General features: G+C 44.2%; 1 protein-coding gene across 2 annotated transcripts in view; it reads right to left on the reverse strand.

Moving 5' to 3' along the window:
• CLMN (calmin) overlaps positions 1 to 18,274 on the reverse strand; it is a 131,191-nt gene that overhangs the window by 8,841 nt on the left and 104,076 nt on the right. For both annotated transcript variants that reach the window (XM_004055651.5, XM_019009776.4), the window contains exons 5-9: positions 15,224 to 15,316; positions 12,797 to 12,987; positions 10,286 to 10,479; positions 8,998 to 9,080; positions 2,439 to 4,064 (exon numbers count right to left, since the gene is read on the reverse strand). In XM_004055651.5, coding sequence (XP_004055699.3) covers positions 2,439 to 4,064; positions 8,998 to 9,080; positions 10,286 to 10,479; positions 12,797 to 12,987; positions 15,224 to 15,316 — 2,187 coding nt within the window. The remainder of the gene's footprint in view (positions 1 to 2,438; positions 4,065 to 8,997; positions 9,081 to 10,285; positions 10,480 to 12,796; positions 12,988 to 15,223; positions 15,317 to 18,274) is intronic.

Here is an 18,274-nt window from a genome sequence, read left to right on the forward strand (position 1 = left end):
TCCATGGGGTTGGATGAGTAAGCAGGTGAGCTCATGGAGGGGCTGGAGAGGCTGAGCCCAGGCCCTTCTCCTCCCTGGCTGTCTTGCCCTGGATGCCCTGTGTGCACTATATCCAGCAGGGCATGGCCAATGTGGTTTCGGACTCACCTCCTGGATCCCCAGTGCCGTAGCAGGACGCAGCACTTACTAACGTGGCATCTGCAGGAGGAGCCTCCCCATCAGGCCAGGCCCAGGCACCCCCCTTCACTGATCACTCCAGTGGCCCTTTGTGAGCTGCTGGGCCAGATGAAGTGGGAACACAAGAGGCAGATAAGAATGTGACCAGCTGCTCAATCTCAGAAGAGCGCATGTCCCCTTATGCTATTTACACACCAATTTCAAACCACAGAAACCAAAGATTAGTGCCCAACAGGCAAAAGTCCTTTAAAAAAATCAAAACTGGAGTCAAACATGAGGGCTTTCTGTTTCTCCTAAGTTACTGCAGAAGAACAGGCTAGTGTTCACTAAGTGCATGCTGGATGTTAGCTACGATGACTGTTTTTTTTTTTTAACTTTCTAATGCCTATGTTAGTGGTAAGTTATGAGAGAACATCACATACCAGGGCCTGTGGGGGTCGGGGGCTAGGGGAGGAATAGCATTAGGAAAAATACCTAATGTAGATGATGGGTTAATGGGTGCAGCAAACCACCATGGCACATGTATACCTATGTAACAAACCTGCACGTTCTGCACATGTACCCCAGAACTTAAAGTATTAATAAAAAAATTAAAAAATTTATATATATATATTTTTGTTTTTCAACTTTTATTTTAGATTTGGGGGGTACATGTGCAAGTTTGTTATGTAGGTATATTGCATGATGCTGAAGCTTGGGGTAATTATCTTCCAACCCCCCAAGCAGCCGTGTCAGCTTGGAGACCCTTGGGAGTCACAGCGAAGAAGGCCTGGATTTCCAGCCCTCCCCACCCCTTTCAAAGGCCTTCCATCATTCCCCACGACCCCTTCTATTTCCCACACTATGAGGTTCCCCTGGCTGCAATACCCAACGGTTAGTACACTATTCTCAGTACCTGGGTGATGGGGTCATGAAGGCTGACTCCAGCCTTGAGTTTTAAAGGACTTTTTATTAGTTTGTTTGTTTCTTCCTTTATTGGCTTTTTTTTTCCTTTTTTTTTTTTTAATTTTACTTTAAGTTCTGGGATACACGTACAGAGTGTGCAGGTTTGTTACATATAAATACATGTGTCATGGTGGTTTGCTGCACCTATCAACCCGTCATCTAGGTTTTAAGGCCTGCATGCATTAGATATTTGTCCTAATGATCTCCCTCCCCTCGCCTCCCACCCCCCAACAATGTGTGTTGTTCCCCTCCCTGTGTCCATGTGTTCTCATTGTTCAGCTCCCACTTATAAGTGAGGACAAGCGGTGTTTGGTTTTCTGTTCCTGTTTTAGTTTGCTGAGAATGATGGCTTCCAGCTTCATCCATGTCCCTGCAAAGGGCATGAACTCATTCTTTTTTATGGCTGCATAGTATTCCATGGTATATATGTACCACATTTTCTTTATCCAGTCTATCACTGGGGGGCATTTGGGTTGGTCCCATGTCTTTGCTATTGTAAATAGTGTTGCAATAAACATATGTGTGCATGTATGTCTTTATAGCAGAATGATTTATATTCCTTTGGGCATATACCTCGTAATGGGATTGGTGGGTCAAATGGTATTTCTGGTTCTGAAATCAGATGGAGGAATCACCACACTGTCTTCCACAATGGTTGGACTAATTTACAATCCCACCAATGGTGTAAAAGCATTCCTACTTCTCTACAGCCTCGCCAGCATCTATTGTTTCCTGACATAATCGCCATTCTTACTGGTGTGAGATGGAATCTCATTGTGGTTTTGATTTGCATTTCTCTAATGATCAGTGATGGTGAGCTTTTTTGATTTTTAAAGGACTTATTCCTGTTGGGCACTAATATTTGGTTTCTGTGTTAGAAATGTATGTGTAACAGGATAAGGGAGATGTGCTTTCCTGATCCCACTGCCCAGGTACTGAGAATAGTATGCAACGGTTAGTTTTTCAACCCTTGCCCTGTGACAATGACTGCTTTTGAAATCATTTCTGCTCCTCCTCTGCTGGACCCTCAAAGGTGACCTCACTTGATCCTTAGAGCATCCCTGTGAGTAGGGCCAGGACTGGGGGAAAGCCAGTGAGGTGCCCGTGTGCAGGATTTCAGGAGGTGCTCACTCTCAGGTGCCAACCCTGCATTTGCCCGAGCCTCACAGTAGGTGCCTCTTTGAATTTTGCACCATGGGAGTCCCAAAGGAAGCCCCCTCATCGCTATTTTATGGAGCAAGAAGCTGAGCTTCAGACAAAGAACTGTCAAGTTTCCCAGGCAGGACCCAGGGTTCCCAAATCCCACGGATGAGTACCTCATGGCTGTCCACGGGGTCATTCTCTTTGGTCTCCCTTTGCTGATGGTCCTCCTGGGGGGCCAGTGGAGCGGGTTCTGAGGCTGGTGTGGTACCCACACCACCCCTGCTGAGATACAGCACCTGGTCACTGGCACTGGGGAGGCTCTCTCCTGGCACCGAGGAACTGGAGCTGCTCTGAGAGCCATCGGCCTCCTCCTCCCTGGAGTCCAGGTCTGGCATATAGCCCTCTGGCTCTTCGAGATCCATTTCTTCATTTTTTAGATCCTCTGGGTCTTCTACATAAGCCTCCAAAACTGCAGCCAGGGGAACCTCATAGTGTGGGAAATAGAAGAGGTCGTGGGGAATGACGGAAACCTTTGAGAGGGGTGGGGAGGGCTTGAAATCCAGGCCTTCTTCGCTGTGACTCCCAAGGGTCTCCAAGCTGACACAGCTGCTTGGGGGGCTGGAAGATAATTCCTCGCCCACACCCTGGAGGTCATCGTCTTCTCCCTCTTCCTCATAATGAGGACGGGTGGACTTTCTCTTGGCCTTTTCATGCACCTCTGGCTTTTTATCCATTGGTGTCTCTTCTGGGGCTGAAGAAGAGCCTTCAGCTTCTTCTCTGGAGTCCTGATGAGGTTCATGTTTGTCCATCTTAACTTGAGGCTCTGGCAAATCCTTCTTTTTGTGAGCAGATTTAATACTCCTTTTACCTAGTTTTTCAGCATGATTCTCAAAAGCCTCAGCATCCTCGTCAGGTTTTGTCTCATGAGGTGAAGGAACTTTGTTGAAAGCCTGGCTGGCGGAAGCAAAATATATTAGGTCGCTGTTAAATTTTGAGGCTTTTAATGGGATGGCTTCAAAATAGTCTCCCTCCTCTAAAGCTTCTACAGTCATCAGGTTAACCTTGATCTGGAAGGAATCGGCCATCACAGTATTTTCTCCTGGGGATGAAAGAGAGTGACTTTCTTCATCGTGGCGGGCTGTACTCTCTAAAGCACCATTACAGGAAGAAGACTGAGAATTATTGTTTGTGCCCTCCACCAAAAAAATGTCACCAGGGACCTTGTCAGAGGAGGATTCTGGAATCTTCGAGGATTCCTGTTTCTGTTCCTTTTCCTCAGCAACCTCAACTGCCAAGACATGTCCATCCTGCCTCAATGATTCCTTTGCCACTCTTGGGCTCCCTTCAAAGCAAAGGGACAGGTTCTTACTGCAGAAAGGATCCTTGTAGGTGTCAGCCTCAAAGTGAACTGTTTTCTTGATCGGCAAAGAGTTGGACCTCCCGTTCTCCTTTCTGGATGATAAAATGGAGGATTCTGGAGAAGGCTCACTGATGTCACTGGTCTTACCTGGGCCCCCTTGCAGGACCTGGTCAATAATCTGGTGCATGAAGTCGGTGGAGCTGTCTGACAGCGCATGGCTGGAAACACCATCCAGGCGGAATTCCTTCATGCTCTCGGGCTTGTCACAGACAAAGACTTTGGAGGGTGGTGGGTGGCTGGTTTCATGGTTAACAGTGTAGGTACGCTCCCCATTTTCAGTCAGAACGAAGACTTTGCTCTCCTGTTCAGAAGGAGTTTCTTTGATGCGAACAAAAGTGGATTCAATAGGAACTTCTTTATCTGAATCGAAAATATCTTCCTGCAAAAAAAAAAACAACAAAAACAAACAAAAAAAAACAAAAGAACAACAACAAAAAAAAGCACAGAGCAACATGAGTAAGAAGAGGGTTTAAGTACAACCCATATCCACCTTTCCCAAAACACAAACAAACAAAAATGGAAAAAGCCACTTCAAACCAATGCAAAGTGTTCTAAGATGTAAATGGTTAGAGAAGACTCTTGTTCCTGCTGACATATGAAAACATCAGATAAATAAAAATATAAAATACCATGTTTTTTAAAAAGCTATGGATTAACGAATCTCAATAAACCAAGCTGTAAAGAAGGACAATCCCTTCTAAAGTGAGCAGAGATTGTCAGCCCCTTCATGCTTGAGGACCATGTTGCCTAGTCTGGGTATGGACTTGGAGAAGAGCTAATCCACCTGAGATAAGGAAAGATCAGCCAAATCTTTATTGATTGTGTGGGCTGGTATGAGAGAGTGAATCTGGAAGCCCTCCAAACACAAAAGCAATTCTCTTCATATACTAATTAGCCCACACAGGGAATTTTGCTGTGTAACAGCCAGCTGGGGGCAGGGCTGAAAATCAGAAAATGACTCTGTGGTACTGCAGTGCTTCACTCCCAATGCACCGATAGTGTGAATTGACTTCAGCCTCAAATCATTTAAAACCAGAGAGAAGAAATTAAATAAAACTGCAACATAGCTCCTACTGACGCTGATATGATCAAAACGATAGCTCCTCATCTTACACACTTGTTTGGGAAAGGGCTGTATTTCCTGAGGGAAAAAAATGACATCTACTTCAACCTCTGTTGTTCTTTTATATACCAAGTTTGACATAAAATAATCACAAGACATGAAGAGGCAGGAAAACGAAATCCACAATCAAGAGAAGAAATAATCACTAGATATAGACCCATATAGGACCCGGAGTTAGAATTCGCAAGCAAAGGCTCTAGAATAACTAATCTGTGCTACAAGCAATACAAAAAAAATAGTTCTTCAGGCTCAAAGAACACAATCTCAGATATAAAGCCTAAAGGAGGGAATGAACTGTATTGGAAATGGTAAATACATGGTCAATATAAAAGACTACTTCAAAGTTTTCTTAAAAAGCCTACTAGCTATTTAAAGCAAAAATAACAAAGTATTGAGGATTAAAACATATGCAGAAGTAAAGTAAATGACAATATAGTAGCAAAAGTAATGGAGATGAAGTAAAATTATATATGTGATATATATAAAATATATACAAATATGTAAAATATGCATTGTACTTGAAGTAGTAAATTAATTTAAGGTAAGCTGGTGTATGTTAAAGATGAGTATTATAATCACTAGAACAGCTACTAAAAAGATAAAACAAGGTGATGTGGTTAAAAAACCAATAAAGGGAATAAATGCACACAAAAGGAATTCTTGAATAATCCCCAAAAAGTTAAGAAGGAAGGACAATGGAGCATAGAACATATCAGACCAATGGAAAACAATAACCAAGATGGTAGATTAAACCCGTATAAACATATGAAAAATGTACTGATTAAATGACAGAGTTTGTCAGAATAAATACAAGACCCAACCGTATACTGTTTACAAGAGACATACTTTAAATATAAGTGTACATACACTGAAAGGAAAAAAATGGAAAAAGTTATGACACAAGCACTAATCATAAGAAAGCTGCTATGGCTATGTTCATATCAGACAAAGCACACTTCAAGATGGGGGAAATTTTATAAAAATAAAGCAATCAAGTCATCAGGAAAATATAATAAATTGTGTCTGTGCACTTAACAGCATAGCATCAACATATATAAAACAAAAACTGGCAAAACTAAGAGCAGAAATAAATTCACAATCACAGTTGGAGATTTTTTTTTCAACATTTCTCTCCTACATTAATGGATCAGGAAAGCAGGAAAAATCAGTATAAATATAGAATATTAGAATAGCATATTAACATATTAACAGCATATTAAAGAATACCAGTATTCTTTAACTGTATAAGACCCGTTCTTTTCAAATGCATATGGCACATTTACCAAAAGAAACCATGTGCTGGGCCACAAAGCTAGCAACAATGTGTGGTACACGGTCAGGGCCCAACGAATGTTTACTGAAATGAAATAACTCAGCAGAATTGTTAAGAACAGTTCACCGCGTGTCTGGATAAGCTGTGAATTCTCATCTGTATTCCCTTGTAGATGTAAATAGACTGTTCTGCAGTGATGCAGCATGTTCTGTGAACCAGAATGACTTTCTCCAGGTATTATTTCTGGCTCAATCTTTTCCCATCTGCAGTTTCTGACCTCAGCATTGGGGAGATCTGTGTCAGATTTGCTCAATTTTAGCTGTGGCTTTGACTCACACAAATACCGTATGTTTTAGTTGATTTCAAACTCTGCCTACAGATTAAGAGCTCAGGGCTAATGAAAGCCCCAATGCCTAGTATTTCAAAATACAGTAACAGGCCAGGAAAATTGAATTGCAAAATAATAATCACTACTTTTTTTTTTTTTTTTGCTTAAAACAACAAAAATTTGTTATGTTACACTTCTGGACATCAGAAATCCAAAACAGGCCTCAATGGACTAAAATCAAGATATTGGCAGGGCCGGATCCCTTTCTTTTGATTCTGTTTAAATTTTTAATTGACAAATAATAATTGTATATATTTATGGAGTATAATGTGATATCTTAAAACATGTATACATTGTAAAATGATCAAATCAGAGAAATCAATATATTCATCACCTCAAATATTTATCATTTCTTTGTTATGAAAACAGTTAAAATCTTCTCTTTTAGACATTTTGAAATACGCAGTATATTATTCTTTCTTTCTTTTTTGTAGAAAAGAAAATGGGGTCTCGCTTTGTTGCCCAGGCTGGTCTTTAACTCCTGGGCTCAAGCAATCCTCCTGCTTCAGCCTCCCAAAGTGTTGGGATTATAGATGTGAGCCACTGGTTACATTATTATTAACTATAGCCATCTTGCTCTGCAATACAATACCAGAACTGATTCCTCCTATGTAACTGTAACTTTATACCCATTGACCAAGTCACCCTTATTCACTAAACATCCACTGTTGTTCCAGGCACAGTACTAGGTACTTCACAAAACTGTTTATTCTTCACATAACCCTGAAATGTGGGTCAGATTTCCATTTTACAGGTGACACACATTCAATAGATACACATTCAATATAGATGTGTATCAGAGAGGTCAAGTCGCCAGCCTGAGGTCCCACAGCTCCAAGTGGAGAACTGGCATTCCAGCCCAGGAATTCCTGCTTCCAAAGCACCCTGTAAGGGGTCCGTATGTGGTGCAGGGACAGGCAGGAAACACACACACAGGTGGGGGCCAGGATGAAAGCCACGGCATGGAGGATCCTGGGAAGCTCTTCTGTACAAAACAGAGCCCCAGTTTCAGCTGCATGTTGTAAGGGAAACAAGAGCCTGAACTTTGGAAACACAGAGGGTCCAAACCCCAGCTCTGTGCTTCATAGCTGAGTGACTATGGAGAGGTCTTTAAGCTTCTTTGAGATCCTTATTTTCGTTTATAAAAGAGGATTATGATACTGAGCCATGCTGGATTGCAGGAATGGCAGGCAGCTCAGAGACACAGGCGCAAGGCAGCCAGCTAGAAAAGCAGCTCCCCTCTCCTGCAAGCATCGTTTAACTCTTTATGCTTTCTTTTTTTCTGTCTGGTACTTATAACTACCCGAAGTTACGTTTTTGCTCACTTATAACCGTTTCCTTTACTAGAACAACGCTCCACAAGGCCAGGGACCTCAGCCATCTAGTTTATTTCTGAGTCCCCTAAGCCAGGGGCAAGGGTTCAGTCAATTACTAATGGATTCAAGAAAAGGCTGTCATTGCGTCATTATTATCAGCTCGGGGTTGTGCATGGGTTGGGTGGGAGTTCAACGGGGCCAGGACAACTTCTAAAAGGTCTGATTCTGTGCCCAAAAAAACTCTCACCAAGTATAATCTGGAATTCTGAAAATAAAAAGGCAAACTTTTCAATGATGATTGTCTTTTATGATTTTTAACATTGATAAAAATCTGGTAGATGCTAACATGTTCCATCTGACATCTAAAAAATCAAGAAGCAGATCCGTTTTATAAGAAAGCATCTTTCATAATCTTAATAAAGTTTGTCATGGGAAGAGGTCTGTGACAGGCGTCAGTTTCCATCCTGCTTTGAAACTTAATGCATGTTACATGTAAATAGTTCCCCCCTTATTTGAGGTTTTGCTTTCTGAGGTTTCAGTCACCCATGGTCAACTGTGGTCTGAAAAGATTAAATGGAAAATTTCAGAAATAAACAATTCCTAAGTTTCAAATGGAGTGCTATTCTGAGTAGTGGGATGAAATCTCTCACCATCCTGCTCTGTCCTGCCTGGGACTTGACTCGTTCCTTTGTCTAGCACATCCATGCCATCTCTGCCACCCATCCATCACTCACTCAGTAGCTGTCTGGATGATCAGAGATCAGCCACCATGATATCAAAGTGCTTGTGTTCACATAACCCTTATTTTACTTAAGAATGGCCCCAAACTGCAAAAGTAATGATGTCGGCCCATGGTTATAATTGTTCTATGTAACTATTAGTTGTTGTTAATCTCTTTCTGTGCCTAATTTATTAATTAAACTTTATCATAGATACATATGTATACAAAAAAAATGGTATATATAGGGTTTGGTACTATCCAAAGTTTCAAGCATCGACTAGGGGTCTTGAACTGTATCCCCCGCATATGAGGGGGACAACTATCATTCTGAAATTAAAACGTGGTAAGGCCGTGCTCAAGGGACTTGGGAGCAAGTGGCGATTTTGACTGCTAGTTACACAGAGCAACGCTGCCCACGTCCCTGCTTCGTCTGATGGCCAGCGGATGGAAATGTATGGTGTCGGAATTAAAGGTAAGAAAAGCAAACATACGGCTTCCAACTGCGGAAAACGTTCTAGAAACTGTGCCACGTAAGTCACGATAGACTGCTCGTCTGGTGTGTCAACCATGATGTCTGTCAAGAGAGACACAGGAATTAGCAGGAGATACAAACACATACGCTTTCAATAGTATTCCCGGATGCCTGATGGTGAAGAATCCCACAGATCACTGAAGGTTTTTTCTCTTTATTTTCCACTTGAGGAAATTTAGGCTCAAAGGTGGTGAATCATTTAACTGAAATCTCACAGCTTGCTGATGAACAGAGAAGCAAGGATATAGAATTTAGGGCTTCTTATTCCCAAAATTCTGTCCCTTCTTCCTTGCTGTTTTAGTCCCTTCCACAGTGAGCAGCCAGCTCGCTGCTGGCTCCATGGGCAAGGACGGTGAACCAGGCAGCCTACATATGGTACACGGAGTCCTACGTTAGCCTAACCCACGTGGAAGACAACTTCACAGAGATAGCCAAACCCTTTAAACAGGCATGGGCTCTCCCCCTCTGTCATTCTGCTAATGAAACCTGGTCCTTAAGGAAATAATCTGGGATGCACGTTGAGCTTTATTTACTAAGATGTTCACTGCGGTGTTGTTATATACAAAAGGAAATATTTCAGAAACAACCTCAATGTCTACCAGTAGTGGAAGAGCTAAGTACATTTTTTTTTTTTTTTGGAGACAGAGTCTGGCTCTGTCGCCCAGGCTGGAGTGCAGTGGCACGATCTCAGCTCACTGCAACCTCCACCTCCCGGACTCAAGCGATTCTCCTGCCTCAGTCTCCCGAGTAGCTGGGATTACAGACTGCGCCACCACGCCCAGCGAATTTTTGTATTATTAGTAGAGATGGGGTTTCACCATGTTGGCCAGGCTGGTCTCGAACTCCTGACCTCAGGTGATCCATCCGCCTCGGTCTCCCAAAGTGCTGGGATTATAGGCGTGAGCCACCACGCCCAGCCACTAAGTACATTTTAGTATGCCCACTAGATGAATTATTATGCAGCCAATAAAAATACATAATACATTATAGAAGTATGTAAAATACTTATGATATGTTAAATAAAAAGTACAAGATTATATATACAGTAAATGATACCGATTATGTAAAAATATAATTAGAGGCATATAAAATATTGGAAAAATATCCATATGATCTGAGTGGTAGAAATATAGGAGAAAAAATCTTCTTCATTAGATTTTTCTGTATTTTCCAGATTTTCCACATGGGACAGCAAGTGGTACATTTGTAAAAAAAATTATTAGAAAGAAAGAGAGAACCACTGCTACCTTCTGGCTCCAGGAGCCTGGGGATGTGCAGGGCATCCTGTGCGATGCTGAAAGCCTTCTCTAGATTTTCTCGTGTGGAATTTTCCAGGGCCTGTTTCATGTCCACCAGGCTGGGGTCAATGGCCTTGATCACGGCCAGGAAAGCCAGCCCACTCCTCCAACTGCCCGCAAAGTCCTGCACCGCCACGCCATACCTGAAGGAAAAACAGCAGCGGCGGCCAGGATGCTGGTTAGTAAACAGACTCAAAGGTGCAAGGTCAGCATGCAGCAGCTGCGTGAGTTTTTGAGTGGGGCAGAGCTGCCGACCTCGCCAGGTGAAGACGCCTTCGTCCCTGAGCATGGGAGAGCTGCCCTGAACCACTCACATTTCCATTTCCAGCCAAATGGAATAGGAGGGTATACACTGAACAAAGAGGCATAATAGGACCCTGGGTTCCCCAATTCCCAGACACATAAAGGACCAACTGTATAGACCATTCCTTGTATCAGTGACATTGAAAACATAACATGGAATGTGCTGTGCCATAAAAATGGAACCAGAAAGACACAAGTTTGTACCTCAGCTGTCCCCTCTATGCTTCTAGTGCCATGGCCTTGGGCCTCAAACTCCACACAGTGAACTTGCTGGGGCTTTTGTGGGGAAAGTCGAGCCTGGCCCCAGAAGAACGGCCTCGTCATAGGGTCAACCTAATATGCAACGTTGGGAGCCCAAGAAAGCCACTCACTAATGACAGCTACTATTATCAGTAATAGAAATAAAAGCATCATTGTAAAAGTGAGGGGCAAAGAGCTTTCGTTCTATTTTGTAGAATGGAGGCTACCTCAACTTTTTAAAAGTAAAAGTGAAGGACAAAAGAGGAGAGAATCTTGCCAGGCACTAATTTCCTTTAGAATCTATCCGGAGACTCCACCAATCTCTCAACCATGGTCAATAAACTCTCTTAAAAAAAAAAAAAAAAAAAAACAACCAAGCACCTTTTTATTTGGAAATCATTTAAGACCTAAAAGAAGTTGAAACACAGTACAGAGAGTCTCTACTCTTTCCCCAGCTTCCTCCAGTGACAGCATCTTATGCTACCAGGGTGCATTATCCAAACCAGAACACCAATACTGGTCCAAGACAATTATTAATTAAGCTATAGACTGCATTTGAATTTCACATTTTCACAGGTGTTACTTTTCATGGGGGTGGTGTACAGATTAATGTAACCACCACAATAGAGAAACAGAACTGTCCCATCACCCCAAGACACTTCCTCTCCCTTACATCACACCCCCCTTCTACCCTAACCCCTGACAATGAACTTTTTTTGGTTGATATTTCTGTAAACAACATTTAATGGTGGTTCACATTTGTCAATTTCAATCCACCATGCTTGATCTCTCAATCAAAACTCTAAAGATCCAACCTCTCTTCCCTCTTTTATTTCCACACACAGGGGATAAAGGAATCAATATTTGTGAAGTGCTTAATATGGGCTGGCACTGTGCAAGGTGCTCTTTCATGGATTTTATTTAATTTCACCTAATTGTCCTGGAAGGCAGTGTGTGATAGGATACTATTTGCAGTTGGGGCTTGGAAGAGTAAATGATTCACCAGGATCTCAACCAGTCTGTACGTTGAGGAGCTGGGGCGGCCCCGAGTTGGTTTGGTTTCCACCACACTGGTCTGGCATTTGTGCCCATGGTCCAGGGCCTGTGGGCCTGCTGCTGGTAAAAAGGCCTGATACAAAACTGCTAATATCACTCTGCTGCCGGTGTGGGGTGAAACAGGGCCGGAACTTGGCTCCAGTTCCCGTCTCGATTTTGGAAGGTCTGACCTAACTTTGAGTATGTTACAGCCTTTATTATTACTAATTTTAAAGTAGGTACAGACTCTGGAAGATACCCTGAAGCTTAAATGCACACAAGTCATTAGAATCCAAGAGACATGCCCATGTTGAGAGGCAACATGATGAAGGCCCCTCTGATCTGTATTCAAATCTTATCAGCTTTGTGCAAACCAAACATTCTGCAAACTGCATTTTGTGTGTACTGCAAAACCAGAAAAATGCAGGGTTTCCTGTTCTAATATTCTTTTTTTTTTTTTTTTTTTTGAGATGTTGTCTCGCTCTGTTGCCCAGGCTGGAATGCAGTGGAGTGAACTCGGCTCACTGCAAGCTCCGCCTCCCAGGTTCACGCCATTCTCCTGCCTCAGCCTCCCGAGTAGCTGGGACTACAGGTGCCTGCCACCACGCCCGGCTAATTTTGTTTGTATTGTTTAGTAGAGACAGGGTTTCACTGTGTTAGCCAGGATGGTCTTGACCCCTGACCTGGTGATCCACTCGCCTCGGCCTCCCAAAGTGCTGGGATTACAGGCATGAGCCACCGCGCCTGCCCCCTGTTCTGATATTCTGTATGAAGCAATGGGCACATACATAACTGGCACCTTAATAAATACTAATTCTCCTTTCCTCTGCCTGAAAGCAGCTAGTTAAATGAAGTAGTGTGGGGAGAGGGGCTGTGGCTTACTTTCTTGTTTTCCTCTGCACCCACGCCAACAGGGCCTTGATGGCCTTCCTCTGGTCTTTCACCGATATTGCCACGCTCCTCTCTGCGGTGGGTGTGGGTGGGAAGGATGAGTCTGAGTCTGTGCCCCCTGAGCCAGGGGACAAGCTGGAAGATGGAGAGTTTCTGCTGAGGTTGCCTGTGAGCTCCTTAATCTGGAAGGAAAATGGCATTTCAGACCCCAGCAACAGACCCACCCTCTCAGCAAGCCCCTTGTCTGGCGGGTGGCCACATGGACCATGGCTGGAGGGATCGGCTCATGCAGGATTGGTTCTCTGAATGCAGAGAAACCCTTTCTGATGGCTGTGGCAGGGGACAGGCAGTACTTGCGATGGCCTGACCGTTTCTTGTGGTTGTGGTGCACGTAATTACACTCTACAGGGAGGACCATCTTTTCCTGGAGTCTCTCCAGCTCCAGCCAGCACTTCACACCAGGTATTCCTGACCCGACTCCGCCGCCCCTTTCCTCTCACCGCCCAACACTCCCAGACTTCACTGAGCTCTTTCAAGCCCCATTGCCTCTGCTCATCCTGCCCTTGCTGCCTCGATGTCCCTTCCCTCCATCAGTGAACTCCTCTCATGAGGACTTCTGTAAGATATGCAGAACCCTAGGCTCTACCCCAGAGCTACTGGAATCAGAATCTGTTTCAATACCACCCTCAGGCAATTCACACACAGGGTAGGTTAAGTCTAACTTAGTTTGAAAGATGAGTAGGAGGTCTAGCGCACTCCTACGCATCCTTCAAAACCCAGCTCTGGTGTCACTTCTTCCAGGAAGTTTTCCTTACTCCACTCCCCCATCTGAGCTAGCTGCCCCTGCTTGGAGCTCTTGCACCACCTTCTACCATATAGGATTGACTTGTCTGTGATCCTGAAGGGTCATGAGGGCAGGGCCTTTTACTTTCAGCACCTGGCACCTTGGAGAAACTCAATAGACATTTGTTAAATAAATGAATGAAGCCCTACGGTGGTGGATTTAAGGTCTTGACTTTTACCACATCTTCAGGATGTTTCCAGAATCTCTGAGGAAGTTTAATAACAGGTAGCAGTAATTGAAGCATATGTATAACACATGGTGGCTGCTGCTGCTGCTGCTTTTTTTTTTCTTTTTTTTTTGAGACAGGATCTCATTCTGTTGCCCAGGCTGGAGTGCAGTGGCATGATCATGTCTCACTATAGACTTGAACTCTCAGGCTCAAGTAATCCTCCAGACTCAGCCTTCCAAGTTGCTGGGATTACAGGCACACACCACCATGCCTGGCTAATTTTGTTTGTATTTTGTAGAGATGCGGTCTTGTTCTGTTTCCAGGGCTGATGTTGGAACTCCTGGGCTCAAGCGACCCTGCCGCCATGGCCTCCCAAAGTTCTGGGATTATATGCGTGAGCCACTGTGCCCGGCCCACATGGCTTCTTTTGATGCTCACCACCTATTATGACCACTGCTCCCATTTCACAGACATGGAAACTGAGGCTCGGAGAGAGACAGTCTTTTTTTTTTTTTTTAAGTTCAGGGTTCACTCAGAACAGGAACTATTGTCTCCAGACCTTGTTTGTGCTCATGCTTCTCTGAAATGCAGGTATTGCACCAAAATCCAAGCAAATCATGCCCGTGTGGATCACTTTCACTCTTGGGAGGGTAATCGAACAGTGAACCACAAGTTTCTATTCCAAAAGCGGGTGGGCTCTAGAAAATGAGATACCAGCTCTCTCCTTCTGACAGGGAAATGAACTTGAGCACAATTTAAAATGTCATCTTCTGACGGGTTGATGGGTGCAGCAAACCACCATGGCACGTGTATACCTATGTAACAAACCTGCACGTTCTGCACATGTACCCCAGAACTTAAAGTATAATAATAAAAAATAAAATAAAAATAAAATGTCATCTTCTTATTCCAATCACAGATCCAGTTCTCCCTCTATAAAATCTGCATTTCCAGTTAGAGGCTGAAGTTGCAAAGAACAGAACAATAAGGTCTCGCCTGTTATTCTTCTTCCTCAGGCATCTTTAGTGCAAGCTCTTTAATCACCTCTAAGGAACACTGAGTGATTTCAGGAAAGTAACTCTACCAAGTTCCATTTTTGGTCAGGAGTATTCCCCGGTTCTTGTGACACTTTAGAACAAAGTTATTTTTTGAAGTAAATATTTAACTCTTCCAGACCCAAGAGGATGGATATTCTCTTCTAGAGAACTCGCACCACTTTTAAAATCACAGAGACTCAAACACTTTAGCAACCAGATTCTTCTAGTGCTTTTTCAGTGAGTAGAAAAGATAAAATCTGCCATAAACTAAGGCTCACTGCCTCCCTTGATCTGGCCCCACTCTCTTCTGTGGCTGCTCAGCAGACACAAGATCATGATTGTGTGTTTTGGAAAGGAAATTATCTTACCTGGAAGAAGAGGATTATGTTCCATATCAGCCCAAGAACCAAAGAAGGGTTGCCATCTGCTATTTCTGCTGCATCAATGCTAACCAGTTTTACCTGGAGGGAAGCAATTTATGAACTTAAAGCAGGGTGTCCAGGGAGGATAACATATGTTATTTTCTGGTTCTCTCTGTGTGTGTGTGTGTGTGTGTGTGTGTGTGTGTGTGTGTGTGTGTGTGTGTGTGTTTGCATGAGCCTGTTTTTCTTACTTACCCTGCCATTCTCAGGGACACTCAGCAAGCAAAAGTGTATTTAATTAACACATACACAGCACTTACCATGTGCAGCCTCTATTCTAAACCCCTTACAAATATTAACTCAGTTCATTCTCACAATAAACCTATGATGTAGGTGTATTAGTCGGTTCTCATGTTGCTGCAAAGATACTACCTGAGACTGAGTAATTTATAAAAGGAAAGGGGATTAATGGACACACAGTTCCACATGGTTGGAGAGGCCTCACAGTCATGGCGGAGGGCGAAGGGGAAGCAAGACACGTCTCACATGGCGACAGGCAAGAGAACGTGTGCAGGGGAATTCCCTTTTATAAAACCATCAGCTCTCAGGAGACTTACTCACTATCATGAGAACAGCACATGAAAGACCTGCTCCCCCAATTCAATGACCTCCCACCAGGTCCCTCCCACGACACGTGGGAATTATGGGAGCTACAATTCAAGGTGAGATTTGGGTGGGGACACAGCCAAACCATATCAGTAGGTACTTCTATTGTCCCTCCAGTTCAGGTAAGGGAATTTCAGAGAGGTTAAATACAACATGCCCAGTGTCACATAGCTGGTAAGGCTTCAGTCATTCTTTTCCGAGAGAGATGGAAAATGCCCAGTACATCTGTCTGCTACATAAACACCACCACGCCTGGATTTAGCGTGTCCTTGGGACAAACACAGAGCACCGACATGAGCAGTCACGGACTGTGGTGGGTGAGTTGACTGCTAATTAGAAATAGTGTACTGGGATAAGGTTTATACCCAGGGTTTCTGCACCATTAGAAAAGATCCCACTGATTAGTTAAAATGTGCCTCTTGTAGAAACCCTCAGGGTCTTATCTATGTATTTAACTATGTTCTGACCACAGAATGATGCTCCTGGTAAATCCCTAAGGCCAACCTGACATCTGGACCAGCAGCATCTGCATCACGTGGGACCCCCGTGTTAGAAATGCTCATTCTCCCCTATGTCTACAGAATCAAAAACTCTGTGGGTGGGCCCAGAAATCTGTATTTTAATAAGTGCGCCAGGCGATTCCAGTGCATGCTCGGGTTTGAGGATCACTGCCCTAAGTCATCAGTTCATTCCACAAACAAAATCTAAGCACTGGACACAGATCAGGGCTCTGCAGACCTCTCTGAAAAAGGCCAGAGAGTAAATATTTAAGGCTTTGCAGGCCACAATGGTGTCTGCCACACGTTTTTCTTCTTTCTTAACAACGCTTAATAAAGCAAAAGTCTAAGTCATTCTTCAGGAGAAAGAGAAAGTCAAGATACACTATCAGGTCCACACTGCAAAATTCTGCCTGGTAGACTGGGGAAAGAGAACCTGAAGAGAGCATCTCATACAAAACCTTTTTCTTTTTCCTCTATTTCTTTCCTCTCTCTCTTCCCCTCATGGCTTTTTAAACTGTCTGACATGGGTCTCTGATCCTATCAGTTCATCATGGGTTTCTGACAACACCAATCATTTAGGCCTGGGCTTGCCTAATCGAGGGAGAGTTCTGGGTTCCCAAGCTGCAGTCTGTTTTGAGGGCAGATGCCAAGAATATAAGTCAGAAAACACAGGCTCATCACTGGCAGGTCGGAGGCCAGGAAGGAAGTTGTCAATACTGTGAATAACACAGTCGATCGGATTCAGGTGCAGTACTACGTCCACATTCATCACGAGCGCACGTCCTGCATGATGGATCACCCACGAGAACTCGCCTGCTCGTCTCCTAAGCCTCTGCTCTGACAGCTCCTTCTGTTTCTGTGGCTTACTGAGCACATTCCAGTCCAGGGGAATCAAAGCCGCTAGTCAACTTGATCACCCTGGCCTTCCCTTTCACCTGGGGGAAGCCCAAACGGCAAGTGACAGCTGTGGCCCTGTAAGCTGAGGTTTCAAAGTGAGAAGACAGAGCTGCCTTGTAGGGGTGCCGTAAACACCATGGTGCACCATCCCAAGAGGGGAAGGGCAGGGCTGAGCAGGGAATAAAGCACCCTCCTGAGGTGCCCAGTTCCCTCAGAGAACTGGGATGAGGGAAGGTGGTGACTGCAGGTGGTCCGAGGCCCCAAGGAGCAGATATTTCCAAAAACTGTGGCTTGTGTGCCCAGCCACCATTTTGTTTTTGGTGGTGAACAAAAAGGTTAACAGCCAGACTTCAGTTCAGAGCTTCAGGGACAATGCTTTCCTCCTCTTGTTCCTCCTAACTCAGCTAGTTTTGCCAGATTGAAAACAAGTGGACCAACTGGTTTATGGAAATATTCCCTCTCCCTCTGCGGCTGGGAGAAGGTGGTATCACACCTAGTTATCACATGTAGGGTGATAACTCAGGGGCCTGGTGAGTGATGACGGCCATCCCGAGAATGGAGAGTGCTTTTCACAGGTCAGTTCCTTTAGTGTTTACAATATACCCATTTTAGAGATGAGGAAGTTCAGGCTCAGAGAAGTTGAATAACTTGCAAGTCATAGAGCCGATCCTGTGGGGCAGCCCATCTCTGACACAGGCATAAACACTGTGCTCTGTGACGTGTGGTTGCAGGGGAGAGAGGAGAGGACAGGGGCCAGCCACAGCACCTAACGGCATCTGAATCCCTGAGCAAAGAGGACCTGGCTGCTTGCCTGGCATCCACCACCCAGTTCTGGGCACTGCTTTAGCTCAGCAGAGCTGTTATAGCCTGTTGGGGACAGTGGGCTGAAATAATGGGACAAGAAGTGACCAGCAAGGGCCCACTGAGTATTTTGTGGATTCTGGGAATGGGACAGAGACTGCATCTGAAATGCTCGTTTCCACCCGGCTCACTC

This window comes from Gorilla gorilla, chromosome 15, assembly GCF_029281585.2.
Source record: "Gorilla gorilla gorilla isolate KB3781 chromosome 15, NHGRI_mGorGor1-v2.1_pri, whole genome shotgun sequence".
NCBI lineage: Eukaryota > Metazoa > Chordata > Mammalia > Primates > Hominidae > Gorilla > Gorilla gorilla.